General features: G+C 46.7%; 1 protein-coding gene across 1 annotated transcript in view; it reads right to left on the reverse strand.

Annotated features, from left to right (window-relative positions):
- LOC121844333 (FERM and PDZ domain-containing protein 1-like) overlaps positions 1-22,806 on the reverse strand; it is a 90,019-nt gene that overhangs the window by 18,618 nt on the left and 48,595 nt on the right. Inside the window, 1 exon segment of the mRNA XM_042314338.1 lies at positions 5,362-5,457. Coding sequence (XP_042170272.1) covers positions 5,362-5,457 — 96 coding nt within the window.

The raw sequence follows: 22,806 nt of genomic DNA on the forward strand, positions 1-22,806 counted from the left end.
AGAACAGGAGACAGGGTCATTACTATGTCCTGGGAAACAGACAGAACAGGAGACAGGGTCATTACTATGTCCTGGGAAACAGACAGAACAGGAGACAGGGTCATTACTATGTCCTGGGAAACAGACAGAACAGGAGACAGGGTCATCACTATGTCCTGGGAAACAGACAGAACAGGAGACAGGGTCATTACTATGTCCTGGGAAACAGACAGAACAGGAGACAGGGTCATTACTATGTCCTGGGAAACAGACAGAACAGGAGACAGGGTCATTACTATGTCCTGGGAAACAGACAGAACAGGAGACAGGGTCATTACTATGTCCTGGGAAACAGACAGAACAGGAGACAGGGTCATTACTATGTCCTGGGAAACAGACAGAACAGGAGACAGGGTCATTACTATGTCCTGGGAAACAGACAGAACAGGAGACAGGGTCATTACTATGTCCTGGGAAACAGACAGAACAGGAGACAGGGTCATTACTATGTCCTGGGAAACAGACAGAACAGGAGACAGGGTCATTACTATGTCCTGGGAAACAGACAGAACAGGAGACAGGGTCATCACTATGTCCTGGGAAACAGACAGAACAGGAGACAGGGTCATTACTATGTCCTGGGAAACAGACATAACAGGAGACAGGGTCATTACTATGTCCTGGGAAACAGACAGAACAGGAGACAGGGTCATTACTATGTCCTGGGAAACAGACAGAACAGGAGACAGGGTCATCACTATGTCCTGGGAAACAGACAGAACAGGAGACAGGGTCATTACTATGTCCTGGGAAACAGACAGAACAGGAGACAGGGTCATCACTATGTCCTGGGAAACAGACAGAACAGGAGACAGGGTCATTACTATGTCCTGGGAAACAGACAGAACAGGAGACAGGGTCATTACTATGTCCTGGGAAACAGACAGAACAGGAGACAGGGTCATTACTATGTCCTGGGAAACAGACAGAACAGGAGACAGGGTCATTACTATGTCCTGGGAAACAGACAGAACAGGAGACAGGGTCATTACTATGTCCTGGGAAACAGACAGAACAGGAGACAGGGTCATTACTATGTCCTGGGAAACAGACAGAACAGGAGACAGGGTCATCACTATGTCCTGGGAAACAGACAGAACAGGAGACAGGGTCATTACTATGTCCTGGGAAACAGACAGAACAGGAGACAGGGTCATTACTATGTCCTGGGAAACAGACAGAACAGGAGACAGGGTCATTACTATGTCCTGGGAAACAGACCGAACAGGAGACAGGGTCATTACTATGTCCTGGGAAACAGACAGAACAGGAGACAGGGTCATTACTATGTCCTGGGAAACAGACAGAACAGGAGACAGGGTCATTACTATGTCCTGGGAAACAGACAGAACAGGAGACAGGGTCATTACTATGTCCTGGGAAACAGACATAACAGGAGACAGGGTCATTACTATGTCCTGGGAAACAGACATAACAGGAGACAGGGTCATTACTATGTCCTGGGAAACAGACAGAACAGGAGACAGGGTCATTACTATGTCCTGGGAAACAGACATAACAGGAGACAGGGTCATCACTATGTCCTGGGAAACAGACAGAACAGGAGACAGGGTCATCACTATGTCCTGGGAAACAGACATAACAGGAGACAGGGTCATCACTATGTATACAGTATGTACACAGTCAGTCAGTCTATTGTCTGAGACAGTATGTACACAGTCAGTCAGTAAGTCTATTGTCTGAGACAGTATGTACACAGTCAGTCAGTCTATTGTCTGAGACAGTATGTACACAGTCAGTCAGTAAGTCTATTGTCTGAGACAGTATGTACACAGTCAGTCAGTAAGTATATTGTCCAAGCCAGGACAGGACGGTCTGTAGAGGAGGAGTCTATTGTCTGAGCCAGGACAGTCTGTAGGGGAGGAGTCTATTGTCTGAGCCAGGACGACCTGTAGAGGAGGAGTCTATTGTCTGAGCCAGGACGGTCTGTAGAGGAGGAGTCTATTGTCTGAGCCAGGACGGCCTGTAGAGGAGGAGTCTATTGTCTGAACCAGGACGACCTGTAGAGGAGGAGTCTATTGTCTGAGCCAAGACGGCCTGAAGGAGTCTATTGTCTGAGCCAGGACGGCCTGAAGGAGTCTATTGTCTGAGCCAGGACGGCCTGAAGGAGTCTATTGTCTGAATCAGGACGGCCTGAAGGAGTCTATTGTCTGAACCAGGACGGCCTGAAGGAGTCTATTGTCTGAGCCAGGACGGCCTGTAGAGGAGGGGTCTATTGTCTGAGCCAGGACGGTCTGTAGAGGAGGAGTCTATTGTCTGAGCCAGGACGACCTGTAGAGGAGGAGTCTATTGTCTGAGCCAGGAAGGCCTGAAGAGGAGGAGTCTATTGTCTAAACCAGGACGACCTGTAGAGGAGGAGTCTATTGTCTGAGCCAGGACGGCCTGTAGAGGAGGAGTCTATTGTCTGAGCCAGGACAGTCTGTAGAGGAGGAGTCTATTGTCTGAGCGAGGACAGCCTTTAGAGGAGGAGTCTATTGTCTGAGCCAGGACGGCCTGAAGGAGTCTATTGTCTAGGCCAGGACGGCCTGAAGGAGTCTATTGTCTGAGCCAGGACGGCCCATAGAGGAGGAGTCTATTGTCTGAGCCAGGACGGCCCGTAGAGGAGGAGTCTATTGTCTGAGCCAGGACAGTCTGTAGAGGAGGAGTCTATTGTCTGAGCCAGGACGGCCTGAAGGAGTCTATTGTCTGAGCCAGGACGGCCTGAAGGAGTCTATTGTCTAGGCCAGGACGGCCTGAAGGAGTCTATTGTCTGAGCCAGGACGGCCCGTAGAGGAGGAGTCTATTGTCTGAGCCAGGACGGCCCGTAGAGGAGGAGTCTATTGTCTGAGCCAGGACAGCCTGTAGAGGAGGAGTCTATTGTCTGAGCCAGGATGGCCTGAAGGAGTCTATTGTCTGAGCCAGGACAGCCCGTAGAGGAGGAGTCTATTGTCTGAGCCAGGACGGCCTGAAGGAGTCTACTGTCTGAGCCAGGACGGCCTGTAGAGGAGGAGTCTATTGTCTGAGCCAGGACGGCCTGTAGAGGAGGAGTCTATTGTCTGAGCCAGGACGGCCTGTAGAGGAGGAGTCTATTGTCTGAGCCAGGACGGCCTGTAGAGGAGGAGTCTATTGTCTGAGCCAGGGCGGCCTGTAGAGGAGGAGTCTATTGTCTGAGCCAGGACGGCCTGTAGAGAAGGAGTCTATTGTCTGAGCCAGGACGGCCCGTAGAGGAGGAGTCTATTGTCTGAGCAAGGACGGCCTGTAGAGGAGGAGTCTATTGTCTGAGCCAGGACGGCCTGTAGAGGAGGAGTCTATTGTCTGAGCCAGGACGGCCTGAAGGAGTCTATTGTCTGAGCCAGGACGGCCTGAAGGAGTCTATTGTCTGAGCCAGGACAGCCTGAAGGAGTCTATTGTCTGAGCCAGGACGGCCTGTAGAGGAGGGGTCTATTGTCTGAGCCAGTACAGTCTGTAGAGGAGGAGTCTATTGTCTGAGCCAGGACGGCCTGAAGGAGTCTATTGTCTGAGCCAGGACGGCCTGTAGAGGAGGAGTCTATTGTCTGAGCCAGGACAGTCTGTAGAGGAGGAGTCTATTGTCTGAGCCAGGACGGCCTGAAGGAGTCTATTGTCTGAGCCAGGACGGCCTGAAGGAGTCTATTGTCTGAGCCAGGACGGCCCGTAGAGGAGGAGTCTATTGTCTGAGCCAGGACGGCCTGAAGGAGTCTATTGTCTGAGCCAGGACGGCCTGAAGGAGTCTATTGTCTGAGCCAGGACGGCCTGTAGAGGAGGAGTCTATTGTCTGAGCCAGGACAGCCTGTAGAGGAGGAGTCTATTGTCTGAACCAGGACGGCCTGAAGGAGTCTATTGTCTGAGCCAGGACGGCCTGTAGAGGAGGAGTCTATTGTCTGAGCCAGGACGGCCTGTAGAGGAGGAGTCTATTGTCTGAGCCAGGACGGCCTGTAGAGGAGGAGTCTATTGTCTGAACCAGGACAGTCTGTAGAGGAGGAGTCTATTGTCTGAGCCAGGACGGCCTGTAGAGGAGGAGTCTATTGTCTGAACCAGGACAGCCTGTAGAGGAGGAGTCTATTGTCTGAACCAGGACGGCCTGGAGGAGTCTATTGTCTGAGCCAGGACGGCCTGTAGAGGAGGAGTCTATTGTCTGAACCAGGACAGTCTGTAGAGGAGGAGTCTATTGTCTGAGCCAGGACAGCCTGTAGAGGAGGAGTCTATTGTCTGAACCAGGACGGCCTGGAGGAGTCTATTGTCTGAGCCAGGACGGCCTGTAGAGGAGGAGTCTATTGTCTGAACCAGGACGGCCTGGAGGAGTCTATTGTCTGAGCCAGGACGGCCTGTAGAGGAGGAGTCTATTGTCTGAGCCAGGACGGCCTGTAGAGGAGGAGTCTATTGTCTGAGCCAGGACAGCCTGTAGAGGAGGAGTCTATTGTCTGAGCCAGGACGGCCTGGAGGAGTCTATCTGCTTCTGTAGTGTGAGGCAGCTTGATGTTCATGTTCACCCCTGGACAGGGCACTAGTAGACAGTATTTTGAGGAACAGTGGGTTAACTGCCTTGTTCAGGGGCAGAACGAGTTTTATTTCGTCAGCTCGGGGATTCGATCTAGCAACCTTTCGGTTACTGGCCCAACGCGCCCCAGTAAAGTTCCTTAACAAATCAAATCAAATCATTTATTGCTCACATACACAAATTTAGCAGATGTTATTGGTCACATACACAAATTTAGCAGATGTTATTGCGGGTGTAACGAAATGGGTTAGTATCTAACAATTCACAACAATACAGACACATCTAAAAGTAAAAGAACGGAATTAAGAAATGTATAAATAAATATTTGGTTGAATATGGTGTCGAAGCAGTGTGGTATCATATAGTAAAATAAAGTTACCTTGACAAGGGTGTTGGGTTTGGTCTGTCTATTATATTAGTAGTATCATCAGGATTATACTTATAATACGATAGTGTATTATGTGTATGATATAGTTACCTTGACAGTGGTGTTGGGTTTGGTCTGTCTATTATATTAGTAGTATCATCAGGATTATACTTATCATACGATAGTGTATTATGTGTATGATATAGTTACCTTGACAGTGGTGTTGGGTTCAAACTTGAAGGCCTTGGTCTGTCTATTATATTAGTAGTATCATCAGGATTATACTTATAATACGATAGTGTATTATGTGTATGATATAGTTACTTTGACAGTGGTGTTGGGTTCAAACTTGAAGGCCTTGGTCTGTCTATTATATTAGTAGTATCACCCAGGATTATACTTATAATACGATAGTGTAGTATGTGTATAATATAGTTACCTTGACAGTGGTGTTGGGTTCAAACTTGAAGGCCTTGGTCTGTCCGTTCTCCAGATACACCTTTAGAACGTTGGGGAGGAAGAGCAGCGAGTTGCCCTGGAAACCAGATGAATCAGGAAATAAGGGTGTGTTATTATTAGCTAAATACTTTACTGGTATCAGATACATATAAGAGAAGGGGGGGATGACAAATGAGCTACCTGGGCCTGTGGTGATAATAGTAATAATAATAGTATTTTCTTGTTGAGGATCCATTAAAAGGGGTTATGTGAATAACTGCTCCAGGAACCTTTACGTTTTAGAGTGGATGTCTGTCTCTCTCTCTGGCTCTCAATTTCAATTTCTGATAGAATCATTTGTATGTTTAAGATAATGACTAAAGTGTTCCACCCTGAAACCATATAATTGTATGAAATGTGTTGAGTCATAATTCAATAATTTGTGTGACTAGGCCATTGTGTTACTATTTCGCAATATGAGCTGGGTATAGTTGAGACATTCAAGGACAACTGTCGACTTGTGATAACGGTGAAACTAATCACTGGAAAGAGGCCTCCCCACCCTAGGGAGGAGAAACACTGTTAGAAATGGTTAGGCTTGAAGAAGATAATGAAACATGTTGCAGAAGTTTAACAATGTGTGTGAACTCTGGAAAAATACAGCCCATCTAAAGAGAGGTGGCGTTTCTACTGATGTGAGTTCTTGTGTGTGTGCTGTAAAAAGATTGTGTTCTCATTTAGAAGACAGAGCGCTCTCTGAATAAAGTATTGATCTGTTGCAGTATCTGAGACTTTGTCTAATTCTTTATTAACCGGAGATGTACGACCTCTGGGAAATAGACAAAGCTTGAGGGATAGCCGAGTTCAACCATTGAGAGAGCAAAATTCTCGTGACAATTTCACATGAAGGGCTTTATTGGCATGGGAAACATATGTTTTCATTGCCAAAGCAAGTGCAATAAATAATAAACAACAAAAAATGAACTGTAAACATTACACTTATTAAAGTTCCAAAAGAATGAAGACATGCATTATTTGGTGTTTTACTTTGTACACAGAGGATATTTTAGCAGAATTCTGCCTGCAGAGTCTCAATGTGGTGTTTGTCCCATTTTGTGAATTCATGGTTGGGGAGCGGACCCCAGACCTCACAACCATGAAGGGCAAAGGGTTCGATAACTGATTCAGATATTTTTTGCCAGATCCTTGGTATGTTCCTTTTGATGGCATAGAAGGCACTTCTTGCCTTGTCTCTCAGATCGTTCACAGCTTTGTAGAAGTTACCTGTGGTGCTGATGTTTAGGCCGAGGTACAGTTGAAGTTGGAAGTTTACATACACTTAGGTTGGAGACATTAAAACTAGTTTTTCAACTACTTCACACATGTCTATAGTTGTGGTAAGGACATCTACTTTGTGCATGACACAAGTAATTTTTCCAACAATTGTTTACAGACAGATTATTTCACTTATAATTCATTGTATCACAATTTCAGTGGGTCAGAAGTTTACATACACTAAATTGACTGTGCCTTTAACTTCACTAGGGTAGGGGGCACTATTTTCACTTACGGATGAAAAGCGTGCCCAAAGTAAACTGCCTGCTACTCAGGCCCAGAAGCTGATATGCATATGATTGGTAGATTTGGAAAGGTAACACCCTAAAGTTTCCAAAACTGTTAGAACAATGTCTGTGAGTATAACATAACTGATATGGCAGACAAAAACCTGAGAAAAATATATTTTATGTTTGTAGTTTTCTATTGAATGCCATTCAGGTATCCATTGACTTAGAACTCAAATTGCACTTCCCATGGCTTCCACTAGAGGTCAACAGTCTTTAGAAATTGTTTCAGGCTTTTATTCTGAAAAATGAGGGAGTAAAACCTCTCTGAATGAGTGAACACTGCAGTGGCCCAGAGCTTTTTCATGCGCGAGACCGAGGGTGCGCCTTTCTTGTTTACCTTTTATATTCACAACGTTATTGTCCGGTTGAAATATTATCGATTATTTAGGCTAAAAACAACCTGAGGATTGATTATAAACATCGTTTGACATGTCTCTACGAACTTTACGGATACTATTTGGAGGTTTCATCTGCCTGTTGTGACTGTGTTTGAGCCTGTGGATTACTGATCAAAACAGGGGGGTTTGGATAAAAAGAGAGACTTTATTGAACAAAGCGAACATTCATTGAGTAAACGGGAGTCTCGTGAGAGCAACCATATGAAGATCATCAAAGGAAAGTGATACATTTTTATCACTATTTCTGACTTGTGTAACTCCTCTACTTGGCTGTTTACTGTTTGTAATGATTTGTCTGCTGGGTGTTGTTCTCAGATAATCGCATGGTATGCTTTCGCCGTAAAGCCTTTTTGAAATCTGACACCGTGGTTGGATTAACAAGAAGTTCATCTTCAAACCGATGTATAACACTTGTATGTTTTATGAATTTTTATAACGAGTATTTCTGTTTTTGAATTTGGCGCTCTGCAATTTCACTGGATGTTGGCGAGGTGGGACGCTAGCGTCCCCTAGTGAGGTTAAACAGCTTGGAAAATTCTAGAAAATTATGCCAGGGCTTAGAAGTTTCTGATAGGCTAATTGACATCATTTGAGTCAATTGGAGGTGTACCTATGGATGTATTTCAAGGCCGACCTTTAAACTCAGTGCCTCTTTGCTTGACATTTTGAGAAATCAAAATAAATCAGCCAAGACCTCAGAAAAAGAATTGTTGACCTCCACAAGTCCGGTTCATCCTTGGGAGTAATTTCCAAATGCCTGAAGGGACCACGTTCATCTGAACAAACAATTGTATGCAAGTATAAGGGTAGCCTAGTGGTTAGAGCGTTGGACTAGTTACCGAAACGTTGCATATTCAAATCAGCAAGGAAGGAGCCACTGCTCCAAAACCGACATAAAAAAGCCAGACTACGGTTTGCAACTGCACATGGGGACAAAGATCGTACTTTTTGGAGAAATGTCACCAGGTCTGATGAAACAAAAATAGAACTGTTTGGCCATAATGATCATCATTAAGTTTGGAGGAAAAAGGGGGACGCTATCAAGGTGAAGAACACCATCCCAACTGTTAAGCACAGGGGTGGCAGCATCGTGTTGGGGGTGTTTTGCTGCAGGAAGGACTGTTGCACTTCACAAAATAGATGGCATCACGAGGAAAGGAAATGGTGATATATTGAAGCAACATCTCAAGACATCAGTCAGGAAGTTAAAGCCTCGTCGTAAATGGGTCTTCCAAATGGACAATGACCCCAAGCATACTTCCAAAGTTGTGGCAAAATGGCTTAAGGACAACAAAGTCAAGGTATTGGAGTGGCCATCACAAAGTCCTGACCTCAATCCTATAGAAAAGGTGTGGGCAGAACTGAAAAAGCATGTGCGAGCAAGGAGGCCTACAAACTTGACTCAGTTACACCAGCTCTGTCGGGAGGAATGGGCCAAAATTCACCCAACTTATTGTGGGAAGCTTGTGGAAGGTTACCTGAGACATTTGACCCAAGTTAAACAATTTAAAGGCAATGTTACCAAATACTAATTGAGTGTATGTAAACTTCTGACCCACTGGGAATGTGATGAAAAAAAGCTGAAATATATAATTCTCTCTACTATTATTCTATTATTCTGACATTTCACATTCTTTAAATTGGAGATCCTAACTGACCTAAGACAGGGAATTTTGACTAGGATTAAATGTCAGGAATTGTGAAAAACTTAGTTTAAATGTATTTAGCTAAGGTGTATGTAAACTTACGACTTCAACTATATAGTTTTTGTGTGCTCTAGGGCAACGGTGTCTAGATGGAATTTGTATCCGTGGTCCTGGGAACTCAACCTTTTTTATTTACAGTCAGGGTCCAGGTCTGACAGAATCTGTGCAGAAGATCTAGGTGCTGCTGTAGGCCCTCCTTGGTTGGAGACAGAAGCACCAGATCATCAGCAAACAGTAGATATTTGACTTCAGATTCTAGTAGAGTGAGGCCGGGTGCTGCAGACTGTTCTAGTGCCCTCGCCAATTTGTTGATATACATGTTGAAGAGTGTGGGGCTTAAGCTGCATCCCTGTCTCACCCCACGGCCCTGTGGAAAGAAATGTGTTTTTTCCAATTTTAACCGTACACTTGTTGTTTATGTACACACATTTTATAATGTTGTATGTTTTTTCCCCAACACAACTTTCCTTCAATTTGTATAGCAGGCCTTCGTGCCAAATCAAAAGCTTTTTAGAAATCAACAAAGCATGATAAGACTTTGCCTTTGTTGGGTTTGTTTGTTTGTCAATTAAGGTCTACAGGGTGAATATGTGGTCTGTTGTCTCTCTCAATTCAACGTAAGTGCTTTATTGGCTTGGGAAAAGTATGTTTACATTGCCAAAGCAAGTGAAATAGAAGATAAACAAAAGTGAAATGAACAATAAAAAATGAACAGTAAACATTACACTTACAAAAATTCCATAAGAATAAAGACATTTCAAATGTCATATTATGTCCATAAACAATGTGGTAATGATGTGCAAATAGTTAAAGTACGAAAGGGAAAATAAATAAATATAAATATAGGTTCTCTCTCTCTAAATATATATCTGCCTCTCTCTCTGTCTCTCTCTCTAAATATATATCTGCCTCTCTCTCTGTCTCTCTGTCTCTTTCCATCTGTCTTTCTCCATCTGTCTCTCTGTCTATTATAGTGTTTTTCATGTCTCTCCCTCCCTCTTTATGTTCCTCCTCTCACCCCCTCTCTTCCACTCCCCCCGTTCAATACATTATTCTTCTGTAATCACAGCTGTTCTGAAGGGAATCAGACTGGCATTGATCCAACCACTCAATCTCTTCCTGTTGTTCTCTCTCTCTCGCTCCACCCCCTCTCATCTCTCTTTCATTCTCCCTCCAACCCTTTCTCTCACTCTCTCTCTCCACCCCTCGCTCCGCTCCCTCCCCCACCCTTCTCTCTCTCCCCCTCCACCCTTCTCTCTCTCCCCCTCCACCCTTCTCTCTCTCCCCCTCCACCCTTCTCTCTCCACCCCTCCACCCTTCTCTCTCTCCCCCTCCACCCTTCTCTCTGCTCCCCTCTAATCGTTAATAGTGTGTTTACACTGAGTATACAGAACAACACCTTCCTAATATTGAGTTGTATCCTCCCTTTGCCCTCAGAACAGTCTCAATTTATCGGGGTATGGACTCTACAATGTGTTGAAATCATTCCACAGCGAGGCTGGCCCATGTTGACTCCAATTCTTCCCACAGTTGTGTCAAGTTGGATGGATGTCCTTTGGGTGGTGGACCATTCTTGATACACACAGGAAACTGTTGAGTGTGAAAAACCCAGCAGCGTTGCAGTTCTTGACAAAAACTGGTGCGCCTGGCACCTACTACCATACCCCTGTTCAAAGACACTTCAATATGCCCATTCAGACTCTGAATGGTACACACACAATCCATGTCTGAATGGTACACACACAATCCATGTCTGAATGGTACACACACAATCCATGTCTGAATGGTACACATACAATCCATGTCTGAATGGTACACACACAATCCATGTCTGAATGGTACACACACAATCCATGTCTGAATGGCACACACACAATCCATGTTTGAATTGTCTCAAGGCATAAAATCCTTCTTTAACCAGGTCTCCTCCCCTTCATCTTTAACCAGGTCTCCTCCCCTTCATCTTTAACAAGGTCTCCTCCCCTTCATCTTTAACCAGGTCTCCTCCCCTTCATCTTTAACCAGGTCTCCTCCCCTTCATCTTTAACCAGGTCTCCTCCCCTTCATCTTTAACCAGGTCTCCTCCCCTTCATCTTTAACAAGGTCTCCTCCCCTTCATCTTTAACCAGGTCTCTCCCCTTCATCTTTAACCAGGTCTCCTCCCCTTCATCTTTAACCAGGTCTCCTCCCCTTCATCTTTAACCAGGTCTCCCCCTTCATCTTTAACCAGGTCTCCTCCCCTTCATCTTTAACAAGGTCTCCTCCCCTTCATCTTTAACCAGGTCTCCTCCCCTTCATCTTTAACCAGGTCTCCTCCCCTTCATCTTTAACCAGGTCTCCTCCCCTTCATCTTTAACCAGGTCTCCCCCTTCATCTTTAACCAGGTCTCCTCCTTCCTCTTTAACCAGGTCTCCTCCCCTTCCTCTTTAACCAGGTCTCCTCCCCTTCATCTTTAACCAGTTCTCCTCCCCTTCCTCTTTAACCAGGTCTCCTCCCCTTCATCTTTAACCAGGTCTCCTCCCCTTCATCTTTAACCAGGTCTCCTCCCTTCATCTTTAACCAGGTCTCCTCCCCTTTATCTTTAACCAGGTCTCCTCCGCTTCATCTTTAACCAGGTCTCCTCTCCTTCATCTTTAACCAGGTCTCCTCCCCTTCATCTTTAACCAGGTCTCCTCCCCTTCATCTTTAACTTGTCTCCTCCACTTCATCTTTAACCAGGTCTCCTCCTTTCATCTTTAACCAGGTCTCCTCCCCTTCATCTTTAACTTGTCTTCTCCTCTTCATCTTTAACCTGTCTTCTCCCCTTCATCTTTAACCAGGTCTCCTCCCCTTCATCTTTAACCCGTCTCCTCCCGTTCATCTTTAACCTGTCTCCTCCTCTTCATCTTTAACCAGGTCTCCTCCCCTTCATCTTTAACCTGTCTCCTCCTCTTCATCTTTAACCTGTCTCCTCCCCTTCATCTTTCACCAGGTCTCCTCCCCTTCATCTTTAACCAGGTCTCCGCCCCTTCATCTTTAACCAGGTCTCCTCCGCTTCATTAACTCGTCTCCTCCCCTTCATCTTTAACAAGGTCTCCTCCCTTCATCTTTAACCCGTCTCCTCCCCTTCATCTTTAACCAGGTCTCCTCCCCTTCATCTTTAACCCGTCTCCTCCCCTTCATCTTTAACCAGGTCTCCTTCCCTTCATTTTTAACCCGTCTCCTCCCCTTCATCTTTAACCCGTCTCCTCCCCTTCATCTTTAACAAGGTCTCCTCCCCTTCATCTTTAACAAGGTCTCCTCCCCTTCATCTTTAACCCGTCTCCTCCCCTTCATCTTTAACCTGTCTCCTCCCCTTCATCTTTAACCAGGTCTCCCCCTTCATCTTTAACCAGGTCTCCTCCCCTTCCTCTTTAACCAGGTCTCCTCCCCTTCCTCTTTAACCAGGTCTCCTCCCCTTCATCTTTAACCAGGTCTCCTCCCCTTCCTCTTTAACCAAGTCTCCTCCCCTTCCTCTTTAACCAGGTCTCCTCACCTTCATCTTTAACCAGGTCTCCTCCCCTTCCTCTTTAACCAGGTCTCCTCCCCTTCATCTTTAACCAGGTCTCCTCCCCTTCATCTTTAACCAGGTCTCCTCCCCTTCATCTTTAACCAGGTCTCCTCCCCTTCATCTTTAACCAGGTCTCCTCCCTTTATCTTTAACCAGGTCTCCTCCGCTTCATCTTTAACCAGGTCTCCTCTCCTTCATCTTTAACCAGGTCTCCTCCCCTTCATCTTTAACTTGTCTCCTCCACTTCATCTTTAACCAGGTCTCCTCCCTTCATCTTTAACCAGGTCTCCTCCCCTTCATCTTTAACTTGTCTTCTCCTCTTCATCTTTAACCCGTCTCCTCCCCTTCATCTTTAACCAGGTCTCCTCCCCTTCATCTTTAACCCGTCTCCTCCCGTTCATCTTTAACCTGTCTCCTCCTCTTCATCTTTAACCAGGTCTCCTCCCCTTCATCTTTAACCTGTCTCCTCCTCTTCATCTTTAACCTGTCTCCTCCCCTTCATCTTTCACCAGGTCTCCTCCCCTTCATCTTTAACCAGGTCTCCGCCCCTTCATCTTTAACCAGGTCTCCTCCGCTTCATTAACTCGTCTCCTCCCCTTCATCTTTAACAAGGTCTCCTACCCTTCATCTTTAACCCGTCTCCTCCCCTTCATCTTTAACCAGGTCTCCTTCCCTTCATCTTTAACCCGTCTCCTCCTCTTCATCTTTAACCAGGTCTCCTTCCCTTCATCTTTAACCCGTCTCCTCCCCTTCATCTTTAACCCGTCTCCTCCCCTTCATCTTTAACAAGGTCTCCTCTCCTTCATCTTTAACCCGTCTCCTCCCCTTCATCTTTAACCTGTCTCCTCCCCTTCATCTTTAACCTGGACTCCTCCCCTTAATTTTTAACCAGGTCTCTTCCCCTTCATCTTTAACCAGGTCTCCTCCCCTTCATCTTTAACCAGGTCTCCTCCCCTTCATCTTTAACCAGGTCTCCTCCCCTTCATCTTTAACCTGTCTCCTCCCCTTCATCTTTAACCAGGTCTCCTCCCCTTCATCTTTAACAAGGTCTCCTCCCCTTCATCTTTAACAAGGTCTCCTCCCCTTCATCTTTAACCCGTCTCCTCCCCTTCATCTTTAACAAGGTCTCCTCCCCTTCATCTTTAACAAGGTCTCCTCCCCTTCATCTTTAACCCGTCTCCCCCCTTCATCTTTAACCAGGTCTCCTCCGCTTCATTAACTCGTCTCCTCCCCTTCATCTTTAACAAGGTCTCCTCCCCTTCATCTTTAACCCGTCTCCTCCCCTTCATCTTTAACCAGGTCTCCTCCCCTTCATCTTTAACCCGTCTCCTCCCCTTCATCTTTAACCAGGTCTCCTTCCCTTCATCTTTAACCCGTCTCCTCCCCTTCATCTTTAACCCGTCTCATCCCTTCATCTTTAACAAGGTCTCCTCCCCTTCATCTTTAACAAGGTCTCCTCTCCTTCATCTTTAACACGTCTCCTCCCCTTCATCTTTAACCTGTCTCCTCCCCTTCGTCTTTAACCTGGTCTCCTCCCCTTAATTTTTAAACAGGTCTCCTCCCCTTCATCTTTAACCAGGTCTCCTCCCCTTCATCTTTAACCAGGTCTCCTCCCCTTCATCTTTAACCAGGTCTCCTTCCCTTCATCTTTAACCCGTCTCCTCCCCTTCATCTTTAACCCGTCTCCTCCCCTTCATCTTTAACAAGGTCTCCTCCCCTTCATCTTGAACAAGGTCTCCTCTCCTTCATCTTTAACCCGTCTCCTCCCCTTCATCTTTAACCAGGTCTCCTCCCCTTCATCTTTAACCTGATCTCCTCCCCTTAATTTTTAAACAGGTCTCCTCCCCTTCATCTTTAACCAGGTCTCCTCCCCTTCATCTTTAACCAGGTCTCCTCCCCTTCATCTTTAACAAGGTCTCCTCCCCTTCATCTTTAACAAGGTCTCCTCCCCTTCATCTTTAACCCGTCTCCTCCCGTTCATCTTTAACAAGGTCTCCTCCCTTCATCTTTAACAAGGTCTCCTCCCCTTCATCTTTAACCCGTCTCCTCCCCTTCATCTTTAACCCGTCTCCTCCCTTCATCTTTAACCAGGTCTCCTCCGCTTCATTAACTCGTCTCCTCCCCTTCATCTTTAACAAGGTCTCCTCCCCTTCATCTTTAACCCGTCTCCTCCCCTTCATCTTTAACCAGGTCTCCTCCCCTTCATCTTTAACCCGTCTCCTCCCCTTCATCTTTAACCAGGTCTCCTTCCCTTCATCTTTAACCCATCTCCTCCCCTTCATCTTTAACCCGTCTCCTCCCCTTCATCTTTAACAAGGTCTCCTCCCCTTCATCTTTAACAAGATCTCCTCTCCTTCATCTTTAACCCGTCTCCTCCCCTTCATCTTTAACCTGTCTCCTCCCCTTCATCTTTAACCTGGTCTCCTCCCCTTAATTTTTAACCAGGTCTCCTCCCTTCATCTTTAACCAGGTCTCCTCCCCTTCATCTTTAACTTGTCTTCTCCTCTTCATCTTTAACCCGTCTCCTCCCCTTCATCTTTAACCAGGTCTCCTCCCCTTCATCTTTAACCCGTCTCCTCCCGTTCATCTTTAACCTGTCTCCTCCTCTTCATCTTTAACCAGGTCTCCTCCCCTTCATCTTTAACCTGTCTCCTCCTCTTCATCTTTAACCTGTCTCCTCCCCTTCATCTTTCACCAGGTCTCCTCCCCTTCATCTTTAACCAGGTCTCCGCCCCTTCATCTTTAACCAGGTCTCCTCCGCTTCATTAACTCGTCTCCTCCCCTTCATCTTTAACAAGGTCTCCTCCCCTTCATCTTTAACCCGTCTCCTCCCCTTCATCTTTAACCAGGTCTCCTTCCCTTCATCTTTAACCCGTCTCCTCCTCTTCATCTTTAACCAGGTCTCCTTCCCTTCATCTTTAACCCGTCTCCTCCCCTTCATCTTTAACCCGTCTCCTCCCCTTCATCTTTAACAAGGTCTCCTCTCCTTCATCTTTAACCCGTCTCCTCCCCTTCATCTTTAACCTGTCTCCTCCCCTTCATCTTTAACCTGGACTCCTCCCCTTAATTTTTAACCAGGTCTCTTCCCTTCATCTTTAACCAGGTCTCCTCCCCTTCATCTTTAACCAGGTCTCCTCCCCTTCATCTTTAACCAGGTCTCCTCCCCTTCATCTTTAACCTGTCTCCTCCCCTTCATCTTTAACCAGGTCTCCTCCCCTTCATCTTTAACAAGGTCTCCTCCCCTTCATCTTTAACAAGGTCTCCTCCCCTTCATCTTTAACCCGTCTCCTCCCCTTCATCTTTAACAAGGTCTCCTCCCCTTCATCTTTAACAAGGTCTCCTCCCCTTCATCTTTAACCCGTCTCCCCCTTCATCTTTAACCAGGTCTCCTCCGCTTCATTAACTCGTCTCCTCCCCTTCATCTTTAACAAGGTCTCCTCCCCTTCATCTTTAACCCGTCTCCTCCCCTTCATCTTTAACCAGGTCTCCTCCCCTTCATCTTTAACCCGTCTCCTCCCCTTCATCTTTAACCAGGTCTCCTTCCCTTCATCTTTAACCCGTCTCCTCCCCTTCATCTTTAACCCGTCTCATCCCCTTCATCTTTAACAAGGTCTCCTCCCCTTCATCTTTAACAAGGTCTCCTCTCCTTCATCTTTAACACGTCTCCTCCCCTTCATCATCTTTAACCTGGTCTCCTCCCCTTAATTTTTAAACAGGTCTCCTCCCCTTCATCTTTAACCAGGTCTCCTCCCCTTCATCTTTAACCAGGTCTCCTCCCCTTCATCTTTAACCAGGTCTCCTTCCCTTCATCTTTAACCCGTCTCCTCCCCTTCATCTTTAACCCGTCTCCTCCCCTTCATCTTTAACAAGGTCTCCTCCCCTTCATCTTGAACAAGGTCTCCTCTCCTTCATCTTTAACCCGTCTCCTCCCCTTCATCTTTAACCAGGTCTCCTCCCCTTCATCTTTAACCTGATCTCCTCCCCTTAATTTTTAAACAGGTCTCCTCCCCTTCATCTTTAACCAGGTCTCCTCCCCTTCATCTTTAACCAGGTCTCCTCCCCTTCATCTTTAACAAGGTCTCCTCCCCTTCATCTTTAACAAGGTCTCCTCCCCTTCATCTTTAACCCGTCTCCTCCCCTTCATCTTTAACCCGTCTCCTCCCCTTCATCTTTAACCAGGTCTCCTCCGCTTCATTAACTCGTCTCCTCCCCTTCATCTTTAACAAGGTCTCCTCCCCTTCATCTTTAACCCGTCTCCTCCCCTTCATCTTTAACCAGGTCTCCTCCCCTTCATCTTTAACCCGTCTCCTCCCCTTCATCTTTAACCAGGTCTCCTTCCCTTCATCTTTAACCCATCTCCTCCCCTTCATCTTTAACCCGTCTCCTCCCCTTCATCTTTAACAAGGTCTCCTCCCCTTCATCTTTAACAAGATCTCCTCTCCTTCATCTTTAACCCGTCTCCTCCCCTTCATCTTTAACCTGTCTCCTCCCCTTCATCTTTAACCTGGTCTCCTCCCCTTAATTTTTAAACAGGTCTCCTCCCCTTCATCTTTAACAAGGTCTCCTCCCCTTCATCTTTAACCAGGTCTCCTCCCCTTCATCTTTAACCTGTCTCCTCCCCTTCATCTTTAACCAGATCTCCTCCCCTTCATCTTTAACAAGGTCTCCTCCCCTTCATCTTTAACAAGGTCTCCTCCCCTTCATCTTTAACCCGTCTCCTCCCCTTCATCTTTAACAAGGTCTCCTCCCCTTCATCTTTAACCTGTGTCCTCCCCTTCATCTTTAACCCGTCTCCTCCCCTTCATCTTTAACCAGGTCTCCTCCGCTTCATTAACTCGTCTCCTGCCCTTCATCTTTAACCAGGTCTCCTCCCCTTCATCTTTAACCCGTCTCCTCCCCTTCACCTTTAACCCGTCTCCTCCCCTTCATCTTTAACCAGGTCTCCTCCCCTTCATCTTTAACCCGTCTCCTCCCCTTCATCTTTAACCAGGTCTCCTCCCCTTCATCTTTAACCCGTCTCCTCCCCTTCATCTTTAACCCGTCTCCTCCCCTTCATCTTTAACCAGGTCTCCTTCCCTTCATCTTTAACCCGTCTCCTCCCCTTCATCTTTAACCCGTCTCCTCCCCTTCATCTTTAACAAGGTCTCTTCCCTTCATCTTTAACAAGGTCTCCTCTCCTTCATCTTTAACCCGTCTCCTCCCCTTCATCTTTAACCTGTCTCCTCCCCTTCATCTTTAACCTGGTCTCCTCCCCTTAATTTTTAAACAGGTCTCCTCCCCTTCATCTTTAACCAGGTCTCCTCCCCTTCATCTTTAACCAGGTCTCCTCCCCTTCATCTTTAACCAGGTCTCCTTCCCTTCATCTTTAACCCGTCTCCTCCCCTTCATCTTTAACCCGTCTCCTCCCCTTCATCTTTAACAAGGTCTCCTCCCCTTCATCTTTAACAAGGTCTCCTCTCCTTCATCTTTAACCCGTCTCCTCCCCTTCATCTTTAACCTGTCTCCTCCCCTTCATCTTTAACCTGGTCTCCTCCCCTTAATTTTTAAACAGGTCTCCTCCCCTTCATCTTTAACCAGGTCTCCTCCCCTTCATCTTTAACCAGGTCTCCTCCCCTTCATCTTTAACAAGGTCTCCTCCCCTTCATCTTTAACAAGGTCTCCTCCCCTTCATCTTTAACCCGTCTCCTCCCCTTCATCTTTAACAAGGTCTCCTCCCCTTCATCTTTAACAAGGTCTCCTCCCCTTCATCTTTAACCCGTCTCCTCCCCTTCATCTTTAACCCGTCTCCTCCCCTTCATCTTTAACCAGGTCTCCTCCGCTTCATTAACTCGTCTCCTCCCCTTCATCTTTAACAAGGTCTCCTCCCCTTCATCTTTAACCCGTCTCCTCCCCTTCATCTTTAACCAGGTCTCCTCCCCTTCATCTTTAACCCGTCTCCTCCCCTTCATCTTTAACCAGGTCTCCTTCCCTTCATCTTTAACCCGTCTCCTCCCCTTCATCTTTAACCCGTCTCCTCCCCTTCATCTTTAACAAGGTCTCCTCCCCTTCATCTTTAACAAGGTCTCCTCTCCTTCATCTTTAACCCGTCTCCTCCCCTTCATCTTTAACCTGTCTCCTCCCCTTCATCTTTAACCTGGTCTCCTCCCCTTAATTTTTAAACAGGTCTCCTCCCCTTCATCTTTAACCAGGTCTCCTCCCCTTCATCTTTAACCAGGTCTCCTCCCCTTCATCTTTAACCAGGTCTCCTCCCCTTCATATTTAACCTGTCTCCTCCCCTTCATCTTTAACCAGGTCTCCTCCCCTTCATCTTTAACAAGGTCTCCTCCCCTTCATCTTTAACCCGTCTCCTCCCCTTCATCTTTAACAAGGTCTCCTCCCCTTCATCTTTAACAAGGTCTCCTCCCCTTCATCTTTAACCTGTGTCCTCCCCTTCATCTTTAACCCGTCTCCTCCCCTTCATCTTTAACCAGGTCTCCTCCGCTTCATTAACTCGTCTCCTGCCCTTCATCTTTAACCAGGTCTCCTCCCCTTCATCTTTAACCCGTCTCCTCCCCTTCACCTTTAACCCGTCTCCTCCCCTTCATCTTTAACCAGGTCTCCTCCCCTTCATCTTTAACCCGTCTCCTCCCCTTCATCTTTAACCAGGTCTCCTCCCCTTCATCTTTAACCCGTCTCCTCCCCTTCATCTTTAACCAGGTCTCCTTCCCTTCATCTTTAACCCGTCTCCTCCCCTTCATCTTTAACCCGTCTCCTCCCCTTCATCTTTAACAAGGTCTCTTCCCCTTCATCTTTAACAAGGTCTCCTCTCCTTCATCTTTAACCCGTCTCCTCCCCTTCATCTTTAACCTGTCTCCTCCCCTTCATCTTTAACCTGGTCTCCTCCCCTTAATTTTTAAACAGGTCTCCTCCCCTTCATCTTTAACCAGGTCTCCTCCCCTTCATCTTTAACCAGGTCTCCTCCCCTTCATCTTTAACCAGGTCTCCTTCCCTTCATCTTTAACCCGTCTCCTCCCCTTCATCTTTAACCCGTCTCCTCCCCTTCATCTTTAACAAGGTCTCCTCCCCTTCATCTTTAACAAGGTCTCCTCTCCTTCATCTTTAACCCGTCTCCTCCCCTTCATCTTTAACCTGTCTCCTCCCCTTCATCTTTAACCTGGTCTCCTCCCCTTAATTTTTAAACAGGTCTCCTCCCCTTCATCTTTAACCAGGTCTCCTCCCTTCATCTTTAACCAGGTCTCCTCCCTTCATCTTTAACAAGGTCTCCTCCCCTTCATCTTTAACAAGGTCTCCTCCCCTTCATCTTTAACCCGTCTCCTCCCCTTCATCTTTAACAAGGTCTCCTCCCCTTCATCTTTAACAAGGTCTCCTCCCCTTCATCTTTAACCCGTCTCCTCCCCTTCATCTTTAACCCGTCTCCTCCCCTTCATCTTTAACCAGGTCTCCTCCGCTTCATTAACTCGTCTCCTCCCCTTCATCTTTAACAAGGTCTCCTCCCCTTCATCTTTAACCCGTCTCCTCCCCTTCATCTTTAACCAGGTCTCCTCCCCTTCATCTTTAACCCGTCTCCTCCCCTTCATCTTTAAACAGGTCTCCCCCTTCATCTTTAACCAGGTCTCCTCCCCTTCATCTTTAACCAGGTCTCCTCCCCTTCATCTTTAACAAGGTCTCCTCCCCTTCATCTTTAACAAGGTCTCCTCCCCTTCATCTTTAACCCGTCTCCTCCCCTTCATCTTTAACAAGGTCTCCTCCCCTTCATCTTTAACAAGGTCTCCTCCCCTTCATCTTTAACCCGTCTCCTCCCCTTCATCTTTAACCAGGTCTCCTCCCTTCATCTTTAACCAGGTCTCCTCCCCTTCATCTTTAACCCGTCTCCTCCCCTTCATCTTTAACAAGGTCTCCTCCCCTTCATCTTTAACAAGGTCTCCTCTCCTTCATCTTTAACCCGTCTCCTCCCCTTCATCTTTAACCTGTCTCCTCCCCTTCATCTTTAACCTGGTCTCCTCCCCTTAATTTTTAAACAGGTCTCCTCCCCTTCATCTTAACCAGGTCTCCTCCCCTTCATATTTAACCTGTCTCCTCCCCTTCATCTTTAACCAGGTCTCCTCCCCTTCATCTTTAACAAGGTCTCCTCCCCTTCATCTTTAACCCGTCTCCTCCCCTTCATCTTTAACAAGGTCTCCTCCCCTTCATCTTTAACAAGGTCTCCTCCCCTTCATCTTTAACCCGTCTCCTCCCCTTCATTTTTAACCAGGTCTCCTCCGCTTCATTAACTCGTCTCCTGCCCTTCATCTTTAACAAGGTCTCTCCCCTTCATCTTTAACCCGTCTCCTCCCCTTCATCTTTAACCAGGTCTCCTCCCCTTCATCTTTAACCCGTCTCCTCCCCTTCATCTTTAACCAGGTCTCTTCCCCTTCATCTTTAACAAGGTCTCCTCTCCTTCATCTTTAACCCGTCTCCTCCCCTTCATCTTTAACCTGTCTCCTCCCCTTCATCTTTAACCTGGTCTCCTCCCCTTAATTTTTAAACAGGTCTCCTCCCCTTCATCTTTAACCAGGTCTCCTCCCCTTCATCTTTAACCAGGTCTCCTCCCCTTCATCTTTAACCAGGTCTCCTTCCCTTCATCTTTAACCCGTCTCCTCCCTTCATCTTTAACCCGTCTCCTCCCCTTCATCTTTAACAAGGTCTCTCCTTCATCCCTTCATCTTTAACAAGGTCTCCTCCCCTTCATCTTTAACAAGGTCTCCTCTCCTTCATCTTTAACCCAGGTCTCCTCCCCTTCATCTTTAACCTGTCTCCTCCCCTTCATCTTTAACCTGGTCTCCTTCCCTTCATTTTAAACAGGTCTCCTCCCCTTCATCTTTAACCAGGTCTCCTCCCCTTCATCTTTAACCCAGGTCTCCTCCCTTCATCTTTAACAAGGTCTCCTCCCCTTCATCTTTAACAAGGTCTCCTCCCCTTCATCTTTAACCCGTCTCCCCCTTCATCTTTAACTCGTCTCCCCTTCATCTTTAACCAGGTCTCCTCCCTTCATCTTTTCTCCTCCCTTCATCTTTAACAAGGTCTCCTCCCCTTCATCTTTAACCCGTCTCCTCCCCTTCATCTTTAACCAGGTCTCCTCCCCTTCATCTTTAACCAGGTCTCCCGTCTCCTCCCCTTCATCTTTAACCAGGTCTCCTTCCCTTCATCTTTAACCCGTCTCCTCCCTTCATCTTTAACCAGGTCTCCTCCCTTCATCTTTAACAAGGTCTCCTCCCCTTCATCTTTAACAAGGTCTCCTCCCTTCATCTTTAACCCGTCTCCTCCCCTTCATCTTTAACCTGTCTCCTCCCCTTCATCTTTAACCAGGTCTCCTCCCCTTCATCTTTTAAACAGGTCTCCTCCCCTTCATCTTTAACCAGGTCTCCTCCCCTTCATCTTTAACCAGGTCTCCTCCCCTTCATCTTTAACCAGGTCTCCTCCCCTTCATCTTTAACCAGGTCTCCTCCCCTTCATCTTTAACCAGGTCTCCTCCCCTTCATCTTTAACCAGGTCTCCTCCCCTTCATCTTTAACCAGGTCTCCTCCCCTTCATCTTTAACCAGGTCTCCTCCCCTTCATCTTTAACCTGGTCTCCTCCCCTTCATCTTTAACCAGGTCTCCTCCCCTTCATCTTTAAGGTCTCCTCCCCTTCATCTTTAACCAGGTCTCCTCCCCTTCATCTTTAACCAGGTCTCCTCCCCTTCATCTTTAACCAGGTCTCCTCCCCTTCATCTTTAACCAGGTCTCTCCCCTTCATCTTTAACCAGGTCTCCTCCTTCCTTTAACCAGGTCTCCTCCCTTCCCTTCATCTTTAACCAGGTCTCCTCCCCTTCATCTTTAACCAGGTCTCCTCCCCTTCATCTTTAACCAGGTCTCCTCCTTCATCTTTCAGGTCTCCTCCCCTTCATCTTTAACCAGGTCTCCTCCCCTTCATCTTTAACCAGGTCTCCTCCCCTTCATCTTTAAAGGTCTCCTCCCCTTCATCTTTAACCAGGTCTCCTCCCTTCATCTTTCAGGTCTCCTCCCCTTCATATTTAACCTGTCTCCTCCCTTCATCTTTAACCAGGTCTCCTCCCTTCATCTTTAACCAGGTCTCCTCCCCTTCATCTTTAACCAGGTCTCCTCCCCTTCATATTTAACCTGTCTCCTCCCCTTCATATTTAACCTGTCT

Source organism: Oncorhynchus tshawytscha, unplaced genomic scaffold, assembly GCF_018296145.1.
Source record: "Oncorhynchus tshawytscha isolate Ot180627B unplaced genomic scaffold, Otsh_v2.0 Un_contig_5849_pilon_pilon, whole genome shotgun sequence".
NCBI classification, from domain to species: Eukaryota; Metazoa; Chordata; class Actinopteri; order Salmoniformes; family Salmonidae; genus Oncorhynchus; species Oncorhynchus tshawytscha.